Raw genomic sequence first — 27,180 nt, 5'->3', positions numbered from 1 at the left:
GTCACAACTAGCATCACATACTCACAGCTGGCTCAAGGAGGTAGTGGAACTCCACACATGCCAATTAAATAAGGGTTTTTAAGCTTTGCAGGGTGTTACTGGGTCTTAGTTTTTGTTGTATTTTATTTTCTTAGGGGAGGGTTGTCTGGGTGCTCACACCCACATATCATGGTGTGAAGGTGGAATCAGAAAATAACTTTCTAAAGTTGGTTTTCACACTCCCCTACCATGAGTTCCAGGGTTGACACCCAGAGGCTTGGGGAACAAGCGTGTTTACCTGCTGAGTTATCTCAGTGACCTTAAACTACTATTTTTTGTTGTTATTTTCCAAGACAGGGTTTCACTGTGTAGCCTTGGCTGTCCTGGACTTACTTTGTAGACCAGGCTGGTCTCAAAGTCACAGGAATCTGAGTTCGAGGAGAGCCTGGTCTACAATGCCAAGGACAGCCAAGGCTACACAGAGAAGCCCTGTCTATAAAAACAAAAACAAAGTTTCAAAAGGTCTCAAACAAAGAATAGCTTATGGCTTTGGAGGGAAAATCCAAGCATAAAAATTCACTGTCATTCCTTACCCTCTTATACAGAAAAGGTAGAATATTTTTAGTTAGAAAGGCAGAATTCTAAAGAGAATGAGGTAACCAGACTATAGCTTAAGAAATAGACTAAGAAAAATGTGAGGTGCTCCTTCAGAGTACTTTTGTACATTATTAGTTTAAGCGTCATCCTTGGTCTTAGACATTTTCAGCGAGTTCAATAGCTTCTTTTAAAGGTCAAGTCAAAAGGGTAGGAAAGAGTGTCCACAATAGAAATCACTTACATAGCTACATAAAAGAAAGCAAACATGCTTACACTAAGTAAAACTAACAAACTAAATATCAGTCAATAGGGAAATGGGTTGAACAGTGGTAGAGCCCCTTAACTAGGAATATACTAGGAAAGATGGATGGGGTATATGGTTAAAAAGAAGAGGCTGTTAAGAATATATATTATACGATGCAACTTAAATGTGATGTATGTATGAAAAAAGTCAAGACTGAAATCAAGCTTTTTAAAATTAACTCAAGTATCCACTTGTGCTTGACGGTTTCATCTGCTGAGTTTAGAAAGGCATATTGTCTTTGACTATAACTGAATGTGTTGTTTTTGTTTTTTCTTTTTCTTTTCTTATGTTCCATGTAGACCAAGCTGACTCAAACTTGGGACCGTCCTGCTTCAGACTCCAGAGTGACCCAATTACAACTGTGTACATTTAAAAGTTTAAGGTGTAAACTTTCTCAATACTTACATCTAGGAAAGTGTCTATATTTTGTTCTTCCAACTGGGTCTATTTGGGAGGCTGAGACATTTACATTAAAAAACTTATATTTGGAAGATGTCACTGTCTTGTAGCATTCACCAAGTTGATTTTATATATGGTTTCTCCACTCTGTAGGACAATCTAGGAGCATACTATCACTATGTAGTAATCATTATCAGCATCCTAACCTGGCTATGGAAAATCTGAAATCATTTAGAATTATGGTCTCCTTCATTATGGTTAATTCCCTAACAGAAATTATCAACTCCTCATCTCCATAACCTTACCTTGTAGAACAACTTGCTAGGTAGTTACTAAAACCACCAGACCTAGCTCCCTTCTCTCCTTGTCTCATAACTGAACTACTTGGTCCCTTGGAATTATACTATAGGAGGATTCACTGGCTCCATCTAGCTCAACTAAGTCACTCTCTATTAGTGCTTATTCCACTACTTTGTGTATGGTCTTTATCTCCATAGGGAGTCAAGCTAGTTTTATTAAGAAGACATGAGGATATAAATTACATGTATTTAAAACCCTTGCTTGTCCACAGAGTCCTATCTATATAACTATGCCATTCATGAATTATCTATACTGATAATTATCAATAATGATAATCCACATCTAAAGAAAACACCCTTCCTTCATAAATGGCTTAGTGAAGTTTTCTTTCTTTTTTTGTTTTTTTTCTGTGTATCCCTTGCTGTCCTGGAACTCACTCTGTAGAACAGACTGGCCTTGAATTCAAGAGATCCACCTGCCTCTGTCTCCCAAGTGCTGGGTTCAAAGGTATGCGCCACCACCGCCCAGCTTATGAAGATGTTTTCTAAACAAGGCTTTCCTAATAAATAATACTATAAATCAAATAATTAAACATCATTCACAGTAGTGGGCAACACAATTAAAATAGTAAACAGTTAATAACTCCTAAAGAGGTATGAATACTCACATGCTGTAAGTGGAACAACTCCCAACCATGCAAAGGCAACAAGTGTGTAATGAAACCAGTATCGTATTGCAGTGCCAATACTTGTAACCAGTCCAGCAAATATGTCTTGGATTGGTAGCCGTGAAGGCATATCTGGAGAATAAACTATAAGAGGAAAAAAAATACTCAGGATTTCATGAGGACTTTTAAATGACTAAATTCATAAATTCAAAGTAGAGACATTGTGCTTAAGTATTTTTCTATAAACTGACTTTTAAATTACAATATTACATTTATACAAGTCATTTATCCAAACCACAACTAAAATATGAAAATGAACAACAACAAAAAAGTCCACTGAGCAGAGATAAAGCATCAATAGGATGCTTTATCAATAGGAAAAAAAAAAAAAAAAAAAAACTACCTTCCAAGCTCACTGACTTGAATCTCAAGCAGTGTTAGTTTACACATATATAACAGGCAAGCCATACAATGATCTGGCTTCTCAAAGTATAAAGGATCAAGTAAAGGAAACAAGAGAAAAAAAATCTGAAGGTATGTTATCAGAGAATTTCCCAAATGCAAATATTACATGCAACATCCCAATGGCTTGTGATAATCATTTCACGTAGATCAAATAGCTTACTGACATCACTTAGCCAACCCTCCCATCCAATTCTAATATCTTACTTTAATTTTCAAATGACAGGTTCAGATATCTTTGCAAAGTGTAATTTAGCTATGGTTCAAGAATATTCCCACATTTAAAAAATATTTTAAGCATTCTTCCAGTAAAAACTGCTATTTAGTAAAAAGCTCTGCTCCAGATAATACATACTTCTTTCAAACACCTCTTTCTCCAAAGAGGCCAACACAAAGAAATGTTATATAAAATCAATGATCTAAAATTATAAACACAGCTAGGGGAAGGAAAAAAAGAAGTAAAACTAGACTAAACCTAAAGACAATGCTGGGGTGTAAATTAGATACAGAGTGCTTGCTTAGCACAGATACTAGGTTTAATCCTGAGCAGCCAAAAAAGAATAAATAAAAATAAAATATTTAAGAGTAGCACCACAAAACTATTCATCTACAAACGTAAGGAATAAACAATAACAAAGGGCAAATCTATACATGCTACAGAACACCCAGCTAACAGGACACCACTTGATGTGATAGACAGTAGAGCTTCTTGAGAAAGGTCTACAGGAAACACTGCATGAATGTCAGGAGAAAAGTAAGCCTACAAAGTGAGTTTGTACTGGCCTCAAAGTAAAAGTCCACAGGACACTAGTTTGGTATAAATTTCCACAAGTAGTAATGAGCTCATGCACCAGAGAAAATTAAAGACTATGAAAGATTGTAAGTGGCGTTTTTGTTGTCAATGAATAAATAAAATGCATTAACTTTAATCAGCCATGCTTGTCAGATATCAAGTAAAAATGATAAGTTACAGTATCTATACTGAGCAGCAAAAGTCTTAAAATAAAAAGTAAAATAGAAAAAAACAAGTGCAATGTACTGGGGTCCCAGCATGAAAACCTGGGCTTCAAGCTGAAGAGATGGCTCAGTGGTTAAGAGCACTGTCTGCTCTTCTAAAGGTCCTGAGTTTGATTCCCAGCAACCACATGGTGGCTCCTCATCATCTATATTGAGACCTGATGCTGTCTTCTGGCACTAATATATGTAAAAATAAATAAATATATGATAAAAAAATAAAGAAAAACTGTGCTTCAAGTTAACCAATACAGTCCTGTTTATACAATATGAAAGTATTAATTAATAGGCATAAGCATTGTAATTAAAATTTTAGACATCTGAAAAATATCTCCTGAAACCTTACAAAACATGAGCTTATAGGTTTGTTTACTGGGGCTGGGAAAATAGCATGCAAGCATGAAGACCAGACTTAGGATCCCTGCTGGGCAGGCATAAGAGCCATGGCCTGCCTGTAATTCCAGTGCTCAAAAGGTAGGCAGATCTCAGGGCAATCTGGCTAGCTAGAATTGTTGAGGTGGGGAGTTGTGAATTCAAATGAGATTCAACAATATATAAGATAGAAGAAAACAAAACAACACAAAACAAGAAACAAGGACACCGTAGCAGGGCCTGGTATTGCACACCTTTAATCCCAGTACACAAGAGGCAGAAGCAGGTGGATATCAGCCCAGCCTGTTCCACACAGTGAGTTCCAGGACAGTTATGGCTGTTACACAGAGAAACCCTGTCTCAAAAAAGAAGGGAGGACACCCTATATCCACCTCTGGCACACACAAGAACACACGTGTGCACACACATACATGTATGTGTGCAACATATTCTCCCCTACACACTCATGTGTACCCATACAGTAAAAAAACACAAGCACATACATTTTTAAAAGTTGGTTTCAAAAAGGAAAAAAAAATGTGCTCTAAGACTTACTCTTTACTACAATTATTTTAATCTCACAGCTTTAACTCAGAAGGTAGTTCAAACTGAATAGTGTTAGATTCTGATGCAATCAAGACATTGTTTTTGCAGAAAGATATTGACTCTTAAAAGGAAAATATTAGTGACACATACTGAAAATATATAGATAAAATTAGATTTATTTTGTAAAAAATGAGAGCACAAATACAATGATAGGCGAGTAGTTGAAAAACAGGTGCAACTAAGTGGTGGGTTTTCACAAGCATTCCCTACACATCTGTGACTACACAAAAACACAAAGAAAAAAGAAAACAGCCTACAAATATTCATGGGTGTATTAAAGTAAAAGATGACAATTTCTGAAATATCCTTCTAAGTGGAAAAGGTTTTTTTCTGTTACTGTCAAAGACAATGAGGTTGAGAATTATTGCTTTCAAACTTTTTAAACATGTTTTCTTGCCAGAAATAACAAAAAGGAAACTGTAGTGAAAATGCCAAAGGAACTTACTTGGTGTGAAAGCAAATCTGTGCTTGCATAATTCACAGTATTCTTTCCGACTGTGTTTCAACCACTGAACTAAGCTGTAATTACAAATATATTCATGAATATAGTATTTAAAACAAAGCAACATCAGGGTTTCACTGAAAAGTTATGTTTTTATTAAAGTTTTTTTTACTACAGAACTTTTTAGTTTTCAACATTTCAAATATAGAATAGCCAGGCACAGTGGCACACGCCTAATTCTTAGTGTCTCCAGCACTCAGGAGGCAGAGGCAGGAGGATCTGTTAGTTCAAGGCCAGCCTGGTCCCAAAGTGAGTCCAGGAGAGCCAAGGCTACACACAGACACACACCCACAAAACAAACCCTGTCTAGAAAAACAACAAATTAAAAACAGCTAAATATAAAAAGAGTGCATTATATTAATAAAATAATTTAATTAACCTAAATTCCAATCTCTTCAGAGCTACATGAATACTGAATAATGCTAAATAATCCAGAGGTCAGCCTCAATTTTGATGCTGGCCTCAGTGCTAGTGCTAGTGCTAGGCAATCAGGTCTGAATTCCCATTCTTCCCCTGACAATCTATGGGTCTTAGGACAAGTCATTCAACTTGTCTATACTCCATTTCTTTATCCACATAATAATGTTGCAAATTTTTCTTATAAAGAGTAACTGAGTTAAGATGTATAAAGCACAGAAGACAGTTCTTGGCATAGAGTACTTAACAATTATAAGCTATAATTGTGCCACTCAAAACCATATTGTTCCCATGAACAAAACAAGTTTTCCATGCTAGAAAAAAACAATAGGCTATCATTAGCATATCCACAATATACCAAAATAACATGCGTGGTATTAACTATGAATAATTTTTTTTCAAAGTTTACACTTTTATAAAAAAAAAAGTTTTAAAAATAATGAATTATGGGGCAAGCCCAATGAAATGGTCATTCTTATTACAGAGATGACAAAACAGAACTGAAGAATTATACAATTTTCCAAATGACTTACCATTCTTGATGAATAAACTTAATACTGCCAGTACATACACAAGGATGATAAAGAGGTTTTTCGGGAGTTCCTTCTGACCGACACACTCTACATATGTCTGATAACAAAGGAGAAAGATGGGATTACCTTTGGTTATGACTTTTAGACAAAATGACCAACAAAACAAGACTATTTTGTTCTAAAGGTAAATCTACCATATTAATCAATAGGATGGAGACATTAAAAACTTTGATGAAACTTGTATTCAAGGGTGTATCTGAATCTTAAGTACATTCCTTCAAAATGCGTTAAGATGAGCTGTTCATCTTAAGAAAGTTCTGTAAATTAAAAACAAAAACAGTTTACTTTGTCTACACTTGCATTTTCCTATAACAATCAAGTAGATTCAGTCACCTAGCCACATATATTGGTGTCCCAGCAGCGTAACTTTAAAGAGTCTAAATCCAGTCCTAAGGATTTAAGCACCACAAAAACATCTGAGAGGAAGGAAAAATAAGAATAAAATATGACACACATGAAAATGCCAGAATGCTCACTGCTTTATATGCAAACCTAAAAATTATTTTTAAGATAAAATTATTTTTACATGTTTCAGAGAGCCAGAGTTGGCTCAGTAGTTAAGGTACTGGTTGATACTGCAGAGGACTTGGGTTTAACTCCAGCACCCACTTGGTGGCTCACAACTATCTGTCACTCCAGTCCACAGGCACTGCAGATGCATGGTACATGCAGGTAAAATGTCCATACACATAAAATAGGAAATGTAACTTTAAAATAATACGCTTCAAAATCATGTCTGAGGACTTAAGATAGTAATTGGTGTACATGCACACATGCTTAGGATTAGAGGAAGGTACCTCAGGACTTTTCAGACTCCTACCAGAGAAAGGAGAACTGGAGGCTTTTTAAAGCAGAAGTTACAGCAGCCCATGGCTGAAGAGTCAGCAACTATGGAGAGCACTCCCTGCCCTAGCACCAAAGGGCCTTCCCTAGGCACACACATCTTCTGTCCTCCCATCTTCTGTAGCCAGGCAAGGGACAAGGAGGAAAATCTCAAGAGATCATTTATGCTCTCTTCTTGCCCATTTCTCCTAAAAGCTCATCTGGAGTGCCACATACTGAAATTTGACTATTGCTACTACTTAAGACTGTCTTCTCAGCCATCCCTCACAGCCAAGTGCCAATTAATCCCAAGGGCAACTGTTATTGTGCAAAAGAGACAAAAACATAACGTTTGCTTCTGACTTCCTCTCTTACAGGGAATTCCTCACTCAATGGAGAACAGTGGCAACCCTGATTCCTACTTCACTAATAACATTAGAGGGCCCATGGTATCATTGGGATTAGAAGAGATACAAACTGAGCACTATGGTGCCAATGTCCTACACATCACCACCATGCTGAGTACCAGCACAGGCATTTATTACTCTAGATTAACCACCAGGACAAGAGGGTGTTGGTTAATACAAATGGATCAGCACCAGATATGGGATCCTATGTCAACATCCCTCCTTTAAGAATGCTCCATAGGAATATGATACTAAGAAAGCAGTAACATAGCCAGGCTCACATGAATGGGGGTTGCCATATTACCCGCCATCCAGGGAGAGACATGGTAATTGGTCAATTCCTAACTTGGATTAGGAAAGAGCAAAAATGGAACTTACTGGTACACTGTGGCCAGCAGGAGGCAAGGACAAGAATAAGTGATAAAATTCATGGACATAGCTGATTGATCCAGGCAACTCAGCTCTGTGTGAGCTGAGAAAGTTGTGCTAGGACCAAGGTAACTCCAGGAGTGCTCCTGTGTATAGGAGGAGCCTGTGGACAAGGAGGACTCAGGTAGGGAGATCTCCTTATGGGGCCCAATACACACCTGGAGAGGACACTGAGTTTTCAGAAGGTATCCATTCTTCTCATAGACAAACCACAATGTCATGCACAGATAAAAAAAAAAAAAAAAAAAAAAAAAAAAAAACACCTTAAACTCAAGCCCCCAGCTGTGTTTAACATTAATGTGTAGCAGAGAAACTGGATCCTTGGAGTTGTATAGAGGCCCCTCCCTATTCTGAGACTGAATGGTCAGACTACCTCCTAACAATCCTGAGTAGTCTCTCTTTTACTAGCTGCTGAGCCAGTTTACAGAGGGTTTCTCTTTCGTTTTTTTTTTTTTTCTTTTCTCACTCTGTAGCCCAGGTTAACCTTAAACTCAGTTCTCTCCTATGACAGTCTCCAAATGCTTGGATAATAGACAAATATCACCATGTCCACCCTACAGTGGTGTCCGTACAGGGAACATGATACAATTTATTGCATGCTGTCGCAGAATAAAAAAAAAAAAATACAGCTGTTGTTCTATTAAACTAGACATTAAAAACAATTGTAAATATAAGCCAGGAATGGTGGTACATGCCTTTAATCCCAGCACTTGGGAGGCAGAGGCAGGTGGATCTCTGTATTCAAGAGCACACAGCAAGTTCCAGGACAGTCAGGGCTACATAAAATTTTTTGTCACAAAAACAAAAATCATATATATATATATATATATATATATCCACTCTTCTCTCCAATTTGGGGGATTTGGAAGCTATAGTTCACCATAACTAATAAGCTATTTAAGTAACACTTAAAACAGTTCATTTTATTTTCTAATGTAACATAGTTCTTCTGGGTCTTTAAGAGTGTAAACATATATTAAAACCTCAAAAGTCTGAGAGCCAGGACCAAGGAGACAGCTTAGGAGATAAAAAGCAGGGCTCCCATCGTAAGTGTGACCCTGGAACTCATGTCAAAAGCCACATGCAGCGGCCTGCTTCTGCAATTCCTGCACCTGTGTAGCAGTGGACAGGAGAGCCACCTGGAAGCTCATGACTACCTCCTAGTCTGGAGTACCCAGCACAATAGCAGAAACAACAGAAACCCAGTTTCAACAAGGCTGAAGGAAGGCAAAATCAACAATCAGCTCCTCAAAGTTACCCTCTGACCTCCACATGCACTGCAGCACTGTGAGTGCTTTTTTTTTTTTAAAGTTTGAGAGCCACTGCTCATTAGCAACTGTTCTGATACATTTTTGGCTCCTCAGAGGCAGCAGCATGTGATAGTGTGTGTGTGTGATAATAGTAATGAATCTTTCCAAACACACATACATACAGTTGTCATTCAGGGCATCCTACACTTAGACTAAACTCTAGGAAAAAAGGAAGGTAGTTGAGCTGTGCAGAGGATCTCTGTGAGTTCAAGGGCAGCCTGGTCTACAAAGTGATTCCAGGACAGCCAAGTTACACAGAGAAAGCCTGTCTCGGAAAAAAAAAAAAAAAAAAAAAAAAAAGTAATTGTAGACTGCTCATCCATTTTGTTTCAGAACAATGGAAATCATCTTTGCAATTATAAAACAAAATTGTATCGAAATGAGAAATAAGCAACTGCTAAATGAAAACACAAACAAATCATAAACCCAGGCATATATATAGATCATGACTAACCATAAAAAAGAAACTAATACACTTTAAGACAGCAATATGGAGCTGGTGAGAGGGCTCAGTAAGTCTGTGAGTCTGATGGCTCAAGTTCTATTCCTGGTAACCTATGTGAAGGTTAAAGAAGAAAACAGACTCTACAAAGTTGTCCTTTGACCTTCACGTTCACGGTGTGGCATACTCATACCCACAGATGCACACACAACAATAAACAGAAATATGATTAAAAAAAGAAAAACCAGCAAGGGCTGGAGAGAGAGCTCAGAGGGTAACAGCATTTGCTACTCTTGTAAAGGACCAGGATTTGGTTCCCAGTACTCACATCAGACAGATCACAACTCTAACTTCAGTTCCGGGCATCTGACACTTCTGTCAGTACTGGCACACACCAGTGCACATTTATTCACAGGTACACACACACATGCACACACAATAAAAAATTATTAATAAAAAATTAAAACCAGCAATATATTCATGCATTCCTAACAGACTATATTCTAAGATAGAGGAAATGCAAAAAAATCCTAAGCACAATTCTTAAATGTTAATAAAAACAATAAAAAAGAATTAATAGAAACTTTTGTGATTATTTAAAAATTTAGCCAATGTAGCTCATGCCTTAGTTGTACATAAAGGAATTAATGCTCAACTAAAAGGAAGCTTGATGGTGTTCAATCAGAGGATTGACCTCTTGCAGGAGCAAATTGATACCCTATGGCAAATCGCTCAACCTGGCTGTCAATGAAAGTATGCTGGACTTTGTGTCACTAGCATACAACATGAGAATTTTTCCTGCGCTGCAAATCTGTCTAAACAATTGTCGAGCTATATTTTAGGTAATTGGACTGGAGAATTCGATACTACGATGGAGCAGCTGAGAGTGGCCATTGTCACAGTAAATTCTACCAGAGTGGACGCAGGACTAGCCACAGGATTATCAACATGGATTGCTGCAGCCATGAATCATCTGAAGGAATGGGCGGGCATGGGAGTGTTAGCAGGCCTTCTGGTGTTGGTCTCCTTGGTTTGCCTGTGGTATATATGCAAGATTAGAGTCTCACAACAGTGTGATGCAGCCATGATCATTCAGGCCTTTACAGCCATTGAAGCAAGACATTCTCCCCAAGCATGGTTGGATACCATAAAAAGCTAAAATGATACGCTCAGGATGCGAGGCTAAGCACTGCACTCAGGGTCAGCCGCTTTGGACCCAGAGAAGAGCATGTCTGATTGCATGCGGGTTGATGCCCCAGGTCCCGCCTCTGAGAAAAAGGTATCAGACGGGTCCGATGCTCTTTGGGTGGATGACACCTAAATGAACATCTGTACAAAGTCCCAATTTATTTCTAATATCAGAGATCAGACCTCTACTCTTGCCTGATGCGTCTAAAACAAAAAGGGGGAACTGTAGAGAGCTGCAGAATGCTATGCCTTAAAGATGGAGCTGGTTTCCGCCCTCCACCTTCCCGATGGTGAGTGCTCTCTGTCAGGAACAACTCCACATTTGGCTAAGGCCGAGGATCTGGCTTGCTTCCATGTATGTGGACCTATCTGCATTGCCCCCGTGGCACGCCTGGGTTGGCGTGGAGAAAGGGGAACCCTGCTCCACTGCTGGTGGGAATGTAAACTGGTACAACCACTCTGGAAAGCTATCTGGCGCTTTCTAAGACAAATAGGAATAGTGCTTCCTCCAGACCCAGCTATACCACTGCTAGGTATATACCCAAAGTTTGTTCAAGTACACAAAAAGGACACTTGCTCAACCATGTTTATAGCAGCTCTATTTGTAATAGCCAGAACCTGGAAACAACCCAGATGTCCATCAACGGTGGAATGGGTACAGAAATTGTGGTATTTTTATACAATGGAATACTACTCAGCAATCAAAAAGGAGGAAATCATGAAATTTGCAGGCAAATGGTGGGATCTAGAAAAGATCATTCTGAGTGAAATATCCCAGAAGGAGAAAGACAAACATGGGATATACTCACTTATATAGACCTATAAGATATGATAAACATAATGAAATCTATACACCTAAAAAAGATAATCAATTGAGCGGACATGGGGTAAGATGATCAATCCTCATTTAGAAAGACAGATGGGATGTGCATTGAACGTATGACAAGAGTCTACTGAGTGCATCTGAAAGACTCTAACTAGCAGTGTTTTCAAAGCAAAGACTCATGACCAAACCTTTGGCAGAGTACAGGGAATCATAAGAAAGAAGGGGAGTTAGTCTGATGGGGAAAGGATAGGAGCTCCACAAGGACCAAATATATCTGGGCACAGGGTCTTTTCTGAGACTGACATTCAACCAAGGACCATGTATGGATATAACCTAGAACCTCCACTCAGATGTAGCCTGTGGTAGCTCAGTAACCAATTGGTTTCCCAAAGTGAGGGGAACAGGGACTATTTCTAACAGGAACTCGATGACTGGCTCTTTGGTCTCCCCACCCCCGAAGGGAGGAGCAGTCCTGTTAGGCCACAGAGGAGGGCTTTGCAGCCAGACCTGAAGATACCTGATAAAACAGGATCAGATGAATGGGGAGGAGGTCCCCCCCATCAGTGGACTTGGAAAGGGGCACGGTGGAGATGAGGGAGGGAGGGACTGGGAGGGAATGAGGGATCGGGACACGGCTGGGATACAGAGTTAATAAAATGTAACTGATAAAAAAAAATAAAATTAAAAAAAAAAGATCGCTTATTTATAAAATTTTAAAATCTTATTCTGTATGTATTTGCCCAAAAGTCTTTGCTGTAAAAAATGGTTTTAGAAAAACACCTGGTATCTTTTGCTCATTAAAAATATCCACTTTTCCCCAAAAAAAAAAAAAAAAAAATTTATAGGACAGAGGCAACAAGAGAGCTCTAGTATTTGACTAAACTTAATGCACATACAAAAACGGGAAAATTCACATCAATAACTCTCTTATCCCACTGGCTTTTTTTTTTTTTTTTAGCATGATGAACACTGCATTGGCAATAGCACCATCAGGGGGAAAGAAAGAGAGAGAAAGAGAGAGAAAGAGAGAGAGAGAGAGAGAGAGAGAGAGAGAGAGAGAGAGAGAAAACATAAATAGTATTTGCCTCATTCCCAAAAGTTAATAATCTAATTCAATATCTACCACTGTATAAGCCAAAACAAATACCACATGAAAAGAATGTGATCCTAGCCCTCCCTCTGCCAATGGAAGACCAAGACATCAACCACCTAACATAACAAGAATACAACCCACCAAGATGATTTAAAAAGGGGAGGAGGGGTCTAACTGTGACTACAACTTCTACAAATCAGATGCTACTTTTCTCACTCTGTGGGTATCAGGAAAGGCCTGGTGGAGATCCGGAAATCCTAAAGTGTAATAACAAAGTGCTCACTAGTCACATCAAAGGGTGTCAAGCAGAAGTGACTTTCACTTCCAGCTGGCAGCAATGAGGCGGTGCCTCCTCTACCTGCACATCATAAAAAAAAACCCAAACATTTTAGTAAGAATCAGAGGCCTCACACAGCAAAAATATCCATAATGCAACTGAAAAAAGTCACTCATACCAAGCATAAGGAAAACCCCAGCCTAAATGAAAAACTACAACCAATAGATGTTAACATTGCAGCTATCATAAAATTGATTCCCTGAGCAAACATATTTGAAAGATACAGTATTTGTGTGTGGAACAGCAAGTTTTCACAGAAACAAAGAAAATAAAGAACCCAGTGTAAATTTTAAAATAAAATAAACAACAAAAAACATTTACTGAAAAAAAAAAAGGGGGGAATTTAAGATTTGACAATAGGAACTTCTGAATCTCAACAGAAAATACTTGTGAAAATCCTTTTCGACCTCAGAGACTGTAACAAAGTATGTAACCCTTTTGACAACAGCTTTAAGGAAGTGGAGTAAACAAAGTCCACAAATAAAACTCTGTCCTTATCCACAGGAAACAAATACCAAGAACAGTGAGTGCTTGAAACAAAGAACAATGCCAAACCTAGATACACTATACCTTTCTTTTTTTGTTTGTTTTTATTTTTTATATTAGTTACATTTTATTCAATTTCTGTCCCAGCTGTAGACTCCTCCCTCATTCCTTCCAACCCCATCCTCCCTTCCTCATCTCCTCCCATGCCCCTCTCCAAGTCCACTGATGGACTTCCCCATCCATCCAATTCTAACCTATGTGGCCTCATCAGGACTGGCTGCACTGACTTCCTCTGTGGCCAAGTAAGGCTCCTCCCCCCTCAGGAAGAGGTGATCAAACAGCCAGTCACTGGGTTCATGTCAGAGACAGTCCCTGTTCCCCTTACTTGAAAAACCCACTCAACACTGAGTTGCCATGGGCTACATGTGTGCAGGGGTTCTAGGTAATCTCCATGCATGGTCCTTGGTTGGAGTATCAGTCTCGGAAAAGATTCCTGGGCCCAGATTTCTTGGTTCTGTTGCTCTCCTTGTGGAGCTCCTGTTCTCTCCAGGGCTTTCTATCTTCCCCTTCTTTCATAAGATTTCCTGCACTCTGCCCAAAGTTTAGCTATGAGCTTCAGCATCTGTTTTGATATCCTGCTGGGTAGTGTCTTTCAGTGACTCTCTGTGGTAGGCTCCTGTCCTGTTCCTTGTTTTCTCCCTCTTCTGATGTCCGTCCTATCTGCCTTTCTGAGTGAGGACTGATCATCTTACCTAGGGTCCTCTTTCTTGCTTTGCTTCTTTAGGTGTACAGATTTTAGTATGTTTATCCTATATTATATGTCTCATATCCACTTATAAGTAAGTATATACCATGTGTGTCTTTCTACTTTTGGGACACCTCACTCAGCACAGGCTCTAAGATTAACAATCAATAAATGGGACCTCATGAAACTGAAAAGCTTCTGTAAAACTAAGGACATTGTCGTCAGAACAAAATGACTGCCTACAGACTGGGAAAGGATCTTCACCAACCCTATATCTGACAGAGAGCTAATATCAAGAATATATAAAGAACTCAAGAAGTTAAACAGTAACAAATCAAGTAACCCAATTAAAAAATGGGGTAGAGAGCTAAACAGAAAATTCTCAATAGAGGAATATAGAGTGGCGGAGAAACACTTAAAGAAATCCTCAACATCTTTAGCCATCAGGGAAATGCAAATCAAAATGACCCTGAGATTTCACCTTACACCATCAGAATGGCTAAGATCAAAAACTAAAGTGACAACACATGCTAGAGAGGACGTGGAGAAAGGGGAATCCTCCTCCACTGCTGGTGGGAATGTAAACTTGTACAACTTCCTTGGAAATCAATGTGGCACTTTCTCAGACAATTAGAAATAGTGCTTCCTCAAGATCCAGCTATACCACTCCTAGGCATATATCCAAAATATGCTCAAGTACACAAAAAGGACAATTGCTCAACCATGTTTATAGCAGCTTTTATTCGTAATAGCCTGGAAACAACCCAGATGTCCATTAACGGAGGAATGGATACAGAAATTGTGGTACATTTACACAACGGAATACTACTCAGCAATTAAAAACAAGGAAATCATGAAATTTGCAGGCAAAAGGTGGGAACTAGAAAAGACTATGCCTTTCTTATATGCACAATTCATGTAGGAGCACTCAAACACACACAGGGTAACAGGAAAGCCTAAGTAACAATAAGAACACAGGCAATGATAATACATGGTTGTTGGTATAATGTTCTTTTAAAATGTATATGCCTTACCCTTGTTAATTCAAATGCTGATTTCCCCACCCCAACTCTCTGGTTTCAATCTGGATATTGCATTGTGATACTCACTGTAAGCATCCTGTCTCAACTCTTGTGTAAACAGGACACAAATAAAGCAACTAGATACAATGTTGTGCAATGGGAGGAGCCAGAAGACAGGAAAGAGGGGAGGAGCTAGAGAACAGGAAGGGGCGAGAAGGAGGAGGAGCTCAAGGAGAAGGGAGCACGAGGAGAGCAAAGCAGGAGGAGAGAGCTTGGAGGACTTAGAGCATGAACCAGACCTAAGATTTCACAAAAAGCAAGTATAATGTGGGAAATCTAAATGTTAGGAAACTGAGGGCTTGAAGGTTTAGGAGGGAGTAAATATTGCCCAGCATTGTGTTCTAGGTTAACTAAAAACCCAGTCTCTGTGTGGTGATTTGGTTATACAGCTGCTGAAGATTAACAGCAGCGTTACAAGAAGATAAACCCATAGTAAATATTAATAACTTTTTACAACACATGGTAATAAACTCACAAATACCACTAACCATTAAGTAAAGCAAGGGATTTTTGCGCGTGGTATTTCAATAGCATCACAGATGATCTGGTAACTGATAAGCCGGTACTAATGAGGAATGGGTGGGCAGCACAAACAGTACAGAAGCACTAGATGGTGACTCAGCCTATACACAAACTCCTCAAGAGGAAGAACAAGTAGTTCTAGGCTAGTCCTCTCCATGGGACACTGACACACATACACACACGCACACTCTATGTGTTCCCTTAAGTTACTACTGTATAAAAACAACAACAGGCACAGTCTCAAGTAGGAAAAAACACTAAAGGAAATTCTAGCACATTGTTTCCCACCAGCAATTAAGAACTCTTTACCAGTTATATAATGATGTATAATAAACCCTCTAATACAAGAGTTAACAAATCACTCTCTGTTGCTAACAACATAAACTTTTACCCAAGTAAGTGCCTTTTCCACTAGCTCTGTTTATCAAGTGTATACTCAATTTGTAACAGGCTATGTAATATGTAAACAACAGCAGAAACATAAAATTTCCTACCTATCAATTATAATACACAACATTCTTTAAAGAGTTTTGAAGTTTTTAAACCTTATCAAGTGAAAATATATTCTACAAAACTATTAAAACAATCACATTTCTGTTACTAAGGAAATAAACTTTTTTCTGTATGTTTTATACATCCCAACTGCAGTTTCCCCTTCCTCCAGAAAACAAAAAAAAATTTAATTGTGGAGTTTGACACACATCCTTAATTGGATCTTAGGAGAAAGTAAAATTAATTTTCTACTCTGTCATGTGGTTTTATTAAGATTTATATTTATGAATGTTTTGCCTGCATGTATGTATGTGCACTATGTGTACAACTGATGCCCATGGAGATCAGAACAGGGAAGTCAGATCCCCTCAAACTGAAGTTAAAGATGGTTGCGAGGACCGTGTGGGTGCAGATAATCAAAACACATGTCCTCTGGAAAAGCAGCAAGTACTCTTAACCACTGAGCCAACTCCCCAGCCCTTCTGTCATGGTATTAAAAAATAAAACAAGGAACACTCAAAGTTCAAGAGACCTTTCAAGAATTTATTGATTGTGTGTACAAGCATGTGTGTATGTGCCATGGGTCTCCTATGTATTGGACAGAGAACAACTTGCAACAGTCAGGTCTCTCCCTCACCCCCACCCCTGCCTCCTTCTATCATGTGAATCCCAGAAACTGGATCTAGGTTACTAGCTCTGGTGCCAAGTACCTTTACCTGCTGTGTCATCTCACCTGCCTCGTCATGCTACTTCCAAAAATAAATCCAAGGGCTGGAGTGGTTAAGAGCACTGTTTGTTTTTCCAGAGGTGCTGAGTTCAATGCCCAGAAACCACACCGTGGTTCAATACCATCTATAATGTGATCTGGTGCCCTCTTCTGGCATGCAGGTTTACACACAGAGCACTCACACATTAAAAAAAAAAAAAAATTACCAAAAAAATTAAGACAAAAACAAATCCAAACAGGTGTTTTATTATTCTCAAGGCCTATTTTTAGAAATTATGTGCTGGGCATGGTGGTGCACACCTTTAATCCCAGCACTTGGGAAGCAGAGGAAGGCAGATCTCTCTTTGAGTTCAAGACCAGCCTGGTCTACAAAGCGAGTTTTAGGACAGTCACGGCTACAGAGAAATCCTGCCTCAAAAAACGAAAATGAGGAAAAAGAGAAATAAATTAACTGTCTTTTTGAGGACAGCAGGGGAGTGCTGCTACTGTTTTGAGATAAAGCATCATGCAACCCAGGCCAGCCTCAAAACTACTATATAGTTCAGACTGTCCTTGAATTGTTGATCTTTCTTCCTCCACCTCTTGAATCCTTTGTGCCCTTTTTCATATAAATATTATCTATCTGTGTGTGAATGGGTGTTCATGCAGAGGGTACTAAAAGAATAGAGAAGGGCATTATATCCTTTGGAGATGGAGTAATGTGATCGTGAACTATTCAAAGTGGGTTCTAGTCCTCTGAAAGAGCAAAAAGCACTCTTAACCCCTAGCCATCAGTCCAGCCCATCACATGTCTTTTAACTACTATTCGATACAACATATTTAGATGGTATTCTTACCATCTATTCCTTCAACTTTATTATATTCTCCCACTTGTTTTCCTATAGTGAAACAACTTACTGAACGTAGACTAAAAAATAACTAGATAGATAGTACAACAACTAATCACAAAGACTTACACTATCCAAGCTGAACATTTCCACACACTGTACCAAGTTCCCCATTCTCTGCAAATTACATCACAATTCTTTGTTCCACTTTTTTCTTATAGTCTTAATATGAGTGTACAAAGTATATGTTTGTACATGATGTATGTGTGTGCAAGCCTGGTGGCCAAAGGAATACTTCACTTAATGGTCCATCTACTTTGAGAGAGGGAGAGGTTGCAAATGCTGACTACTGGTCCACAGGTTCTTTTGAGGATTCTCCTGTCTCACATCCTGTCTTGTTAGTATATCGAAGCAATGGCATTCGATATACTATTGTGCTCAACTTTACTTGGGTTCTGAGGATCTGGACTCTGGTACCTACACTCACATGGCAAACACTTTACCTACTGAGCCATCTATCTCTCCAGTCCCGTTTTGTAGAGAGAATCTCTTGTATACTACATGGAAGCATCACCTGTCAATAAAAAGCTGATGGGCTATTAACTGAGGCAGGAAATAGGAGGTGGGAGTTCCAGTATCAGAGAAAGATAGAGAGGTAGAAGATTCGCCCCAGACTCCGAGAAAGATGGATGTATAAAACTGAGGAGCGATAACCAGCCATGTGGCACACATAAAATAGAATAAACAGGTAATATAAAAAATGAGATAGTCAGGGAATAAGCCAATGCTCATGGCCTAGGCATTTATTCATAAATAATAGACTCAGAGTCGTTATTTCAGGAACTGGGGCACAGATGGGAAAACTGGAGGTTACACTGTTTTGTTTTTTTTAAATTATTTATGTAAGATGATATGAAAATTGCCCAGTTCTCCTGTCAGTGATAAATGTCGTGATTTCAGAATTTACTGTCATAACTAATAGACTCTATAGAACAGTCACAGTTACAGAAGTTATAAAAAAAATTGAAAATTCAGTATACCCAATCTTACTAATGTCTTACTAGGATTTGTTATACTTTCTTAAATTTATTAACCCAATACTAATACATTATCATTGAAGTCCACTGTTGACCTTGATTAAAAAAAAAGCACTGATGGAGGCTACTGTTCAATGCCCTATACTGTAAACTGTCTCCTTCTTCACTAACTTGGAATGGAAGACCACAAAGGCATACTGCCATTCTTATCACATCCTATCCAGAGTATAAAGCAGCAACATGAATCAAATATTGCTGGCCTTGCTTCTTCTAGAGGAAATAAACTTTTATTACTTGCCAGTAAAATTTTCACAATTAGTAGCCTCAATCATAACAGGCAAATATTAAAACTATATGTCTGAAAATATTTCTTTGAATGTCTGTAGTTAGCCTACATACGCAAGAATAGGTACATATCTATATAAATTGTTATACTTTCACTATATGCAATATAGTTCCTTTAAAACTATATGTGCACACAGAAAAATGCAGATTAAGTAAATACAGCAGGAATAGCAGGAATAAAAAAAACAAACACATTCTACTACTAAATAACTTAAGGAAGAAAATGTAAAAACTGGAGCCATTATAATTGGTTGGAAGAGAAGATAGCTAAGAGCTAGAGGGAATGAAGGACATCAAAGAAACAAGGCCTTCTAAATACAGCACAATGGATGCACATACGAACTCAGAGAGACTATGGCAGCAAGCACTGGGCCTACATGGATCTGCACCAGAAGGATGCCTGGAGTTGAGAGAAGAGGACACACACACCCATCCCTAACCCAGAAACTAGCTCCAACTGATAACCACTTGCAATTGGAAAACTAAGTTTTCTCCAAGAGGGTCTCACTGCGAACAGAAATCACTCTTAAGGGTAGGTCTCATGGCCAGCAATGCCAACACACAATAAACTCAACAGTGTCTTTGGAGGGTCTTTATCTCTGTAATGTTGTGTTGGGGCTTTTTGCATGGTCCTTTGCTGGTCCTTACTGGTCCTTTGCATGTTTTCATGGGATTCCTGTGTATGCAAACATAAGTCTCTGCATTTATACAGTTTCCTATGTTTCGGGGTGGGGGGGCACTCTTTTTCTTCTGTTTGTTTTGTTCCATTCCAGTTTGTTTTTGTTTTACCTTATTTTATTATTATTCCTTAGATGCCTGTTTTTTTAAGGAGAGACAGAAAAGGGTGTGGATCCAGATGGGAGGGGAGGTGGGCAGGAACTGGGAGGAGTCGAGAAAGGACCAACTATAATCAGAATATATTATATTTAAAAAGCTATTTTCAATTTAAAAAATGGTGACTTTTTTTTTCTAAAAGTAGCTAGTGTTTTTCTACTTTACAATTATAACAAAATATTTTAGCTTCTCAAATTCTATTTCTATACATTCATTTTTGCTAGGTATGGTAGCATAAAAATCCTAGCACCTGGGAGGTGGAGGCAACAGAAATAAGTTCACAACCATCCTCATCCTCACAGAAACTTCAAGGCCTATTAAGCCCCAAGGCACCCTGTCTCTGATCCCCAAATTCTCTATCTGTTAAAACACTATATATATATATATATATATATATATATATATATATATATATATTTAACGTGGATTTGGGAAGCAAGCCTCAGACACTGTTGAAAATTCCAACCCCCAGGCCCGCAAGCAGCTTGGCTGGTAAGGGCAGTAGTGTTTGAAGCACCAGCCTGAGCAGCTGAGTCCAATCCACAAAGCCACACAAAGGTGGAAGGCAAGAAATGACTGCAAACCTATCCTGACTCCACATTCACACACCTCACACAGAATCATAAACATTAAACTCTGATCCCCTATGTGTCCAAGTTTATTTTCTTACCCTTCCAGATTACTATACCTGTAAACAACAACCTTTCCTGCTATTCTTGGAAGCCTGAAAATTACATTTCCTGGCTCCTGGAAGACTAAACTTGTGTTAAGATTGTGTTTATAAGGAGCACTTTGGAAAGCAGAATTTAAAAAAAAAAAAAAAGAAACATTGTATAGTTCTGGATCTAACAATCAAGAGAGACAATTAATTTGCAGGTATAGGGCTCCATGCTATTACAATGGTTGGGGGGAGGTCTGCCAGTAGCTTGGGGAAAAGGTTCAGCAGCAGAAGCCTCAAGTTACCCCTTCATCCCTTAAGCTCCACCACCACTTCTTTTTTTTTTTTTTTTTTCCCAGTCCAGTTTTGTCAGTAAAAGGTGCTGGTGGACACTCCAGAGGAAGGGGTACTTTCTTATCCCTGCTGCAATAATGATTATTTTTCCCACAGCCCTACAATGAAAACCTGACCCACTTCAGACCTTACAAAGGCACACAGGGGAAGACTTGTTTTGGTCAGGCATTTTATCATGTCACTTTAGCCACCCTTTTTAGAATGTGGCAAATACAATTTAACTTTCTTTCAATATATTTTATACACCATGAAGTTAAATCACAAAGTATGTAAGTCAACAGTTTACAGTTGTACAACCTGATCACTACTTTTAGAACATCATCATCATCATCCCAAGAAGAAACCCTGTAACTAACGGCAGTTCTATCAGGCCACCCCACTTCAACCACTAATCTACTTCCTCTCTGCAGAGATGTGTCTACTCTGGACATTCCATACAAAGTGGATCCCATAAAATGTGGTTTTTTGCAACTGGCTTTCTTCACTTAGCCTAATGTTAATGAAGTCTATCCCAAGATTCCCTTGTTTCTAAGCACTGGTGAATAATGTCTATTCATACACAGGGCACATTTATCTATCAAATGATGACACTCTTTTTTCCACTGCTTTCCCATTATGATTAACACTGCCAATAAAAGTCATTTTTTGTATAAACACCTCTTTTGAATTCTACTGGGTATATGCTAGGTATAGAACTGCCCAAATTATATGGTTACTTAGTACTTTGTGAAAACCGATCAAAGCTATCCAGTATCCTTCTTTGGGAGATCAAGCTTCCCGAAGTCTCAAAATAGCCCCCAAACCACACAAAACTCCTAGTTAGTTTTGGGTTTTTCAACTGGATCTAACATTCTTTTTTAATTACCCTTGGTTTACTGAATGGGCCATGGCTCCAAGTTCATTTTCCAGTCAATATTCAGTTATTCCATCATCATTTATTTTAAAAAAATACACTTTCTCAATGGAATTACTCTTGTATTTTTGTCAAAAATCAACTGCCCACATATATTTTACAATACATGGAAACATCCTATATTATCAGACCAACAGATTCTTTAAACAACAAAAAAGTTCGAGATTTACTAATTTCATGTTTATGGGTGTTTTCCTACATGTATGTCTGTGAAACGCATGTGTGCCTGGTGCCCTCATGGGTTAGAACAGGGAGTCAGATCCCCTGAAACTGAAGTTACGGATAGTTGTGCATCACCATGTGGCTGCTGGGAAATGAAGTCCACCCTCTGCAAGAGCAACAAGTGCTCTTAATCTGAGCTATCTCCCCAGCCTTAGGCCAAACATTTTTAACAACTAAGGTAAGACTTTTAATTTAAAAACTGACATTTTCAGATACATTATCACTTGTTAAGTGTCAACACAGTAACAAACACACAAAACTCTCTGAAAATACTTCTGAACACTAAGTTTTCATTTAACCAAAACTTGTAAACAGAGTAAATGGAAAAGCCAAGTGAATATTTGTCTTCTGATAATCCACACATAAGACATCATCAAAGATTTAAAATACTTGATTTTATAGTCAAGATTTTCACCTTGGGAAAATATTTATCGTACAGTTAGTTTTGTTATCGTGTACTGAGCTTATTACTTTAAAAATTTTTTATGTGTATGTAATGTACACCACCTACATGCCTGGTGCCTGAAGAGTGAGAAAAGGGGATTCCAGGAAAACTGGAGTCACAGGCAGTTGAAAGCTACTGGGTGAGTGCTGGGAATTGAACCTAGGTCCCCTGCCAGAGAAATAAGAGCTTTTAACTGCTGCTGAGCCTTCTCTCCACCTCCATCATTTCTTTTAAATACTCTTAACTTTGAAAGGTTGTTTATCAAGGCTATCAAGACAGCTCAGCAGGTAAGGGGACTTGCTGCCAAGCCTGACTCCTAAATTTGATGCCAGAAACCCACATGGTAGAAGTAAAGAACCAACTCCCCTAAACTCTCCTCTGATCTCTACACTCAAGCCTGTGTGTGCACACACAAAAGAAACATAAATCAAAGTTTTAGAAGACAAACCTTCCTTTCTAACAGGGTATAAATACCTATATATACAACTCATAACAACCTAAGTGTTGTGGTGCCTCAATTTTAAGAGTTCAAAGGAAGCCAGATGTAGTGCCAACAATTCAGACACTGACTGACACAGGATTTTAGGTATGAAGACAACCTAGAAACAGAGGAAGTTCAAGGACCTATTTCCATCTTTACAGAATAGGAAGATCAGAAAAATAAGGCTACAATGCTGAGGTTAAGCAATAGTAAATAATAAGAGGGAATGCTTCACTGTCTTCTGAGCCTTCAAGAACTGAGCATGTCCAACCCAGAAACTTGGGGAGAGTGGGAGAGAGGGAGGGAAGGAGAGAGAGAGAGAGAGAGAGAGAGAGAGAGAGAGAGAGAGAGAGAGAGAGAAAGAAAAGCAGCCACTGATAGAATGGCAAGAAAATTTGTATGTCAGCTCTGCTCTAGCTAGAAGAAATTGTTACAGAGCTCCTACCTCCTCGTAGGGCTATAGAAGGCCTCACACTGTGCCACTCTGAACTTCTCATAGACAATCACCCCCAAATGTCTCCATGACATACCTATTCTCCCCCAGCTCATTCACCACCCAGAGACAGGCCTTCCTGGTGGTTCCTGACATTCCAAGGATGCTTGTACCCCAAAGACTGTTTCTGCTCTACCCACAAAGCATTTGCAGGAATAGCTCCTTCTATGTCCTCTCTGTTAGGTCTTCAACTGTCAAAACTGTAGGCTCTGTCCTCACACTTGCTGTTTTGCACAGCACACAAAAACTTTCTATTTATGTATGCCACATATTTTATTCAATGTTTATTTTGTCTTCCCTTTTCCCCAACCAAACTACCTAGATTTTAAGCTCTATGGGGGGGAAAAAAGTCTCCATTTTGTTTCCTTCTTAATTCAAGCACAAAAACTGTCTGAATTGAAGGACCTGTTCAATAAATATGCCAGATAAATGCAAGCACACTTGGTTCATGAATGCAGGCATGCTTGGGTATCTGTGGTTAGGATGATATGGGTATATCTAGAAACAGGTAACACCTATTTCTAAAAAAATAAGGAGGCTAACTTCACATTTGCCAATCCTTTTAACAAATCTCTCCTACATTTAAACTACTTCAAGCTTTTGCCATAATGTTAAACAATATCATCATTTGCAATACATTTCAGCTTCATACTTTTAAAAATGAGTATTTTCCAGGGCCAAGCATGGTGGTGCATGCCACTGATCTCATCCAGCACTTGGGACACAGAGGCAGATGGATCTCTATGAGTTCAAGCGCAGCCCTGGCCTACATTTGAGTTCCAGGACAGCTAGGGCTATATAAAGAGGCTCTGTTCCAAATAAATACATAATTAGATAAACAAACAAATAAAAGATAATATTTTCTATCCTAAAACACAAAAAGAACTCCAGTGCCCTACAAAAATACTGATAAAAATCTGTTTAATGCTCACTAGTTATTTAGGAAAATGGAAAGCAAAAGAGAATGCTTTGTGTATCTATCACTGGGTTGAAATGTAAGCATCTACTGTAGCAAAATACTCAATATTTTTATGAGGGCTTCAGACATGAGTTCTTGATTGTTACATCTACTTCAACACTGCAGCACTTTTTCCTTAAGGAAAAAAAATGTATAGTGGAGCACAGTATATAATTTTTTTATTTATGAAACTGAAAAGTCTCAGTGCTATTGCAAGATTAGACTCCTGACCCATAAAGGGAAGAGGCTGGATGCCTAAGGTCTCCTCTGGCTCTAACTTTAAAGGTTTAATGCCAGAAGTTTATATAACACACCTGTACTCATACAAACTATACACAAATGAGTCATCTACCAAATATAAGAATAAATTACAAAGTTGCTGACTTGAGAAAAATATACTTACCACTTTAGCAATCTTTAAAATTTTGGTAATTAATTACTATAAACAGGCAGAAATTATAAAATGCTTTGCTGCAAATACATTGTGAGTGTTACAGTATTGTAGATAGTCTACCAGAAGAATGTAACACACTATTTTTAAGAGTCACATTCTGTTTCTGTTAGTATTTTCTCAACAATCATTTTTTCATTGAATATTTAATTTTTTTAAATAAAGAATTGTTTTCCTACATAGGAGAGAGTATTAATAGATTTTTTTAAAAAAGATTTTTTTTTCTTCGTGTATATGTGTGTGCATCTGTATGTCAGCTATGTGTGTTCAGAGGGGTCAATGTTCTCAGAGGCCAGGAAAATGTTTTAGATCCCTTGGAACTGGCATTAAAGGCAGTTGTGAGCCACCTGACATGGGTGCTGGGAAGTAAGCTGAGGTCTCCTGAAAGAATGTGAAAGAATAAAAATGAATACACTGAATTTTTTTTTTCTTAATGTGTGTAGGTATTTTGCCTGCATGTATGTCTGTGTACCACATGCATACCTAGTGCCCTTGAAGGCTAGAATAGAGTGATGAATTCTCTGGAGTTACATACAGTTGTAAACTGACATGTGGGTACTGGGAATAGATTTCAGGTCCTCTGGAAAAAGAGCTAGTGATGGTAAGTGTTGAACCATCTCTCCAGCATGTACAGTATGCACTCTTATTAACAGATATTTAATGGAATTGGCTCAACAGGTAAAGATGCTTGTTACTAAATCTAACAACCTGAGTTTGGTACACAGGACCACATTTTGAAGTAGAGACTGAAGTAGAGAACCAATTCCCACAAGTTTTCTTCTAAACTCCATAACTGCACCATGAAATGGGCAAATTCACTCACTCTCACACACACAAACACAAACACTAAATAAATATAGTAAAACAAATTTAATTTGCTTTCTGTTAAATAATACTTTCCAAACACAGACACCAACAAACACCTGTTTTCTTTGCAGTCAAGAGAAACAAATTGCATTCCTCAATTTAGGAAATAATCGACAGGTGCTAGACAGATGGCTCCGAAGTTAAGAGCTGACTGGTCTGGCAGAGGGCCTGTGTTCAGTTCCCAGCACCCACAGGGAAGCTTACAGCCATTCATAATCCCAGTTCCAATCGAGCCAGTGCCCTCTCTAGCCTCCACAGCACCATCATGCACATGGTACACATACATACGTGCATTCAGTCAAAACACAAAAATAAAACTTTTCTTAGAAAGAAAAATCCTGCAGTGAGCAAGTAGAACAATTGTTTACAAGATTTTTGCCACTTTCATTTTATATGTCATGAACCTATCACTTCCAGTGTTATTTCAAGTCAAATTTAAATTGTGAAAATTTCAAAAAGACTCGCAATTCAAAACTTACAAAAGTGGACATGAGAACTATTAATATTCGCTTTCACATGAGTGTTACTCTTTCTTCTGCCATTTACTACCTAAGTGAACCTGAGCAGGTTACTCATTGAAACTAACCTTTAGTTCCTTCTCCTGCACGACAGGTGGCTGCCTTCCTAAACATGTTGACAGAATTGAGATGTAATACAGTCTAAGTAAGGGGAAAGCGCAGCGTGATTCCTCAGTAAGTGTATTAGTTTACTTCGAGTACAATGTCCATATCGATTGTAAGTCATTTATATCTTATCCCATTATAAAAAGTACCTGTAAGCTGTAGAAGTACCATTTCCTTCATGACAGCATAGACATTCAGTTTCTCATAGTTACTAATAACTATCGTCATAAGTCTATGCAAGTACTAAGTGCCCAGAAAGAATCAGGATTTCATATACGCCAGCACAATGCAAGAAGTATGCATGCCCTTACTAGATTTGCTCATTAAAACTTGAACCAAAGGAAAGATGGCTCAGCAGTTAAGAACACTCGTTCTTGCAGAAGACCAGGGTTTGAGTCCCTGCACCCACATAGCAGCTTACAAACCCTCATGTGAGCAAAATACAAACTTGATTTAAAGCCAGCCACGGTAGTGCAAGAGGCTAAAACAAATAGGGGAACCCTTCTCAAAATACAAAAGAAAAAAAGACAAAACCTGACTCTTAAAAGGATG

General features: G+C 38.5%; 1 protein-coding gene across 2 annotated transcripts in view; it reads right to left on the bottom strand.

The window, feature by feature from the left end:
* The window catches only part of Marchf6 (membrane associated ring-CH-type finger 6), a 69,603-nt gene that overhangs the window by 40,780 nt on the left and 1,643 nt on the right, over positions 1 to 27,180 (bottom strand). For both annotated transcript variants that reach the window (XM_021651759.2, XM_021651760.2), the window contains exons 2-4: positions 6,153 to 6,249; positions 5,146 to 5,219; positions 2,247 to 2,390 (exon numbers count right to left, since the gene is read on the bottom strand). In XM_021651759.2, coding sequence (XP_021507434.1) covers positions 2,247 to 2,390; positions 5,146 to 5,219; positions 6,153 to 6,249 — 315 coding nt within the window. The remainder of the gene's footprint in view (positions 1 to 2,246; positions 2,391 to 5,145; positions 5,220 to 6,152; positions 6,250 to 27,180) is intronic.

The sequence above is a fragment of the Meriones unguiculatus genome, chromosome 3, assembly GCF_030254825.1.
Source record: "Meriones unguiculatus strain TT.TT164.6M chromosome 3, Bangor_MerUng_6.1, whole genome shotgun sequence".
In the NCBI taxonomy this organism is placed as follows: Eukaryota; Metazoa; Chordata; class Mammalia; order Rodentia; family Muridae; genus Meriones; species Meriones unguiculatus.
Note: the sequence above shows the minus strand (reverse complement) of the source record. Positions and strands in the feature narration are given on the sequence as shown.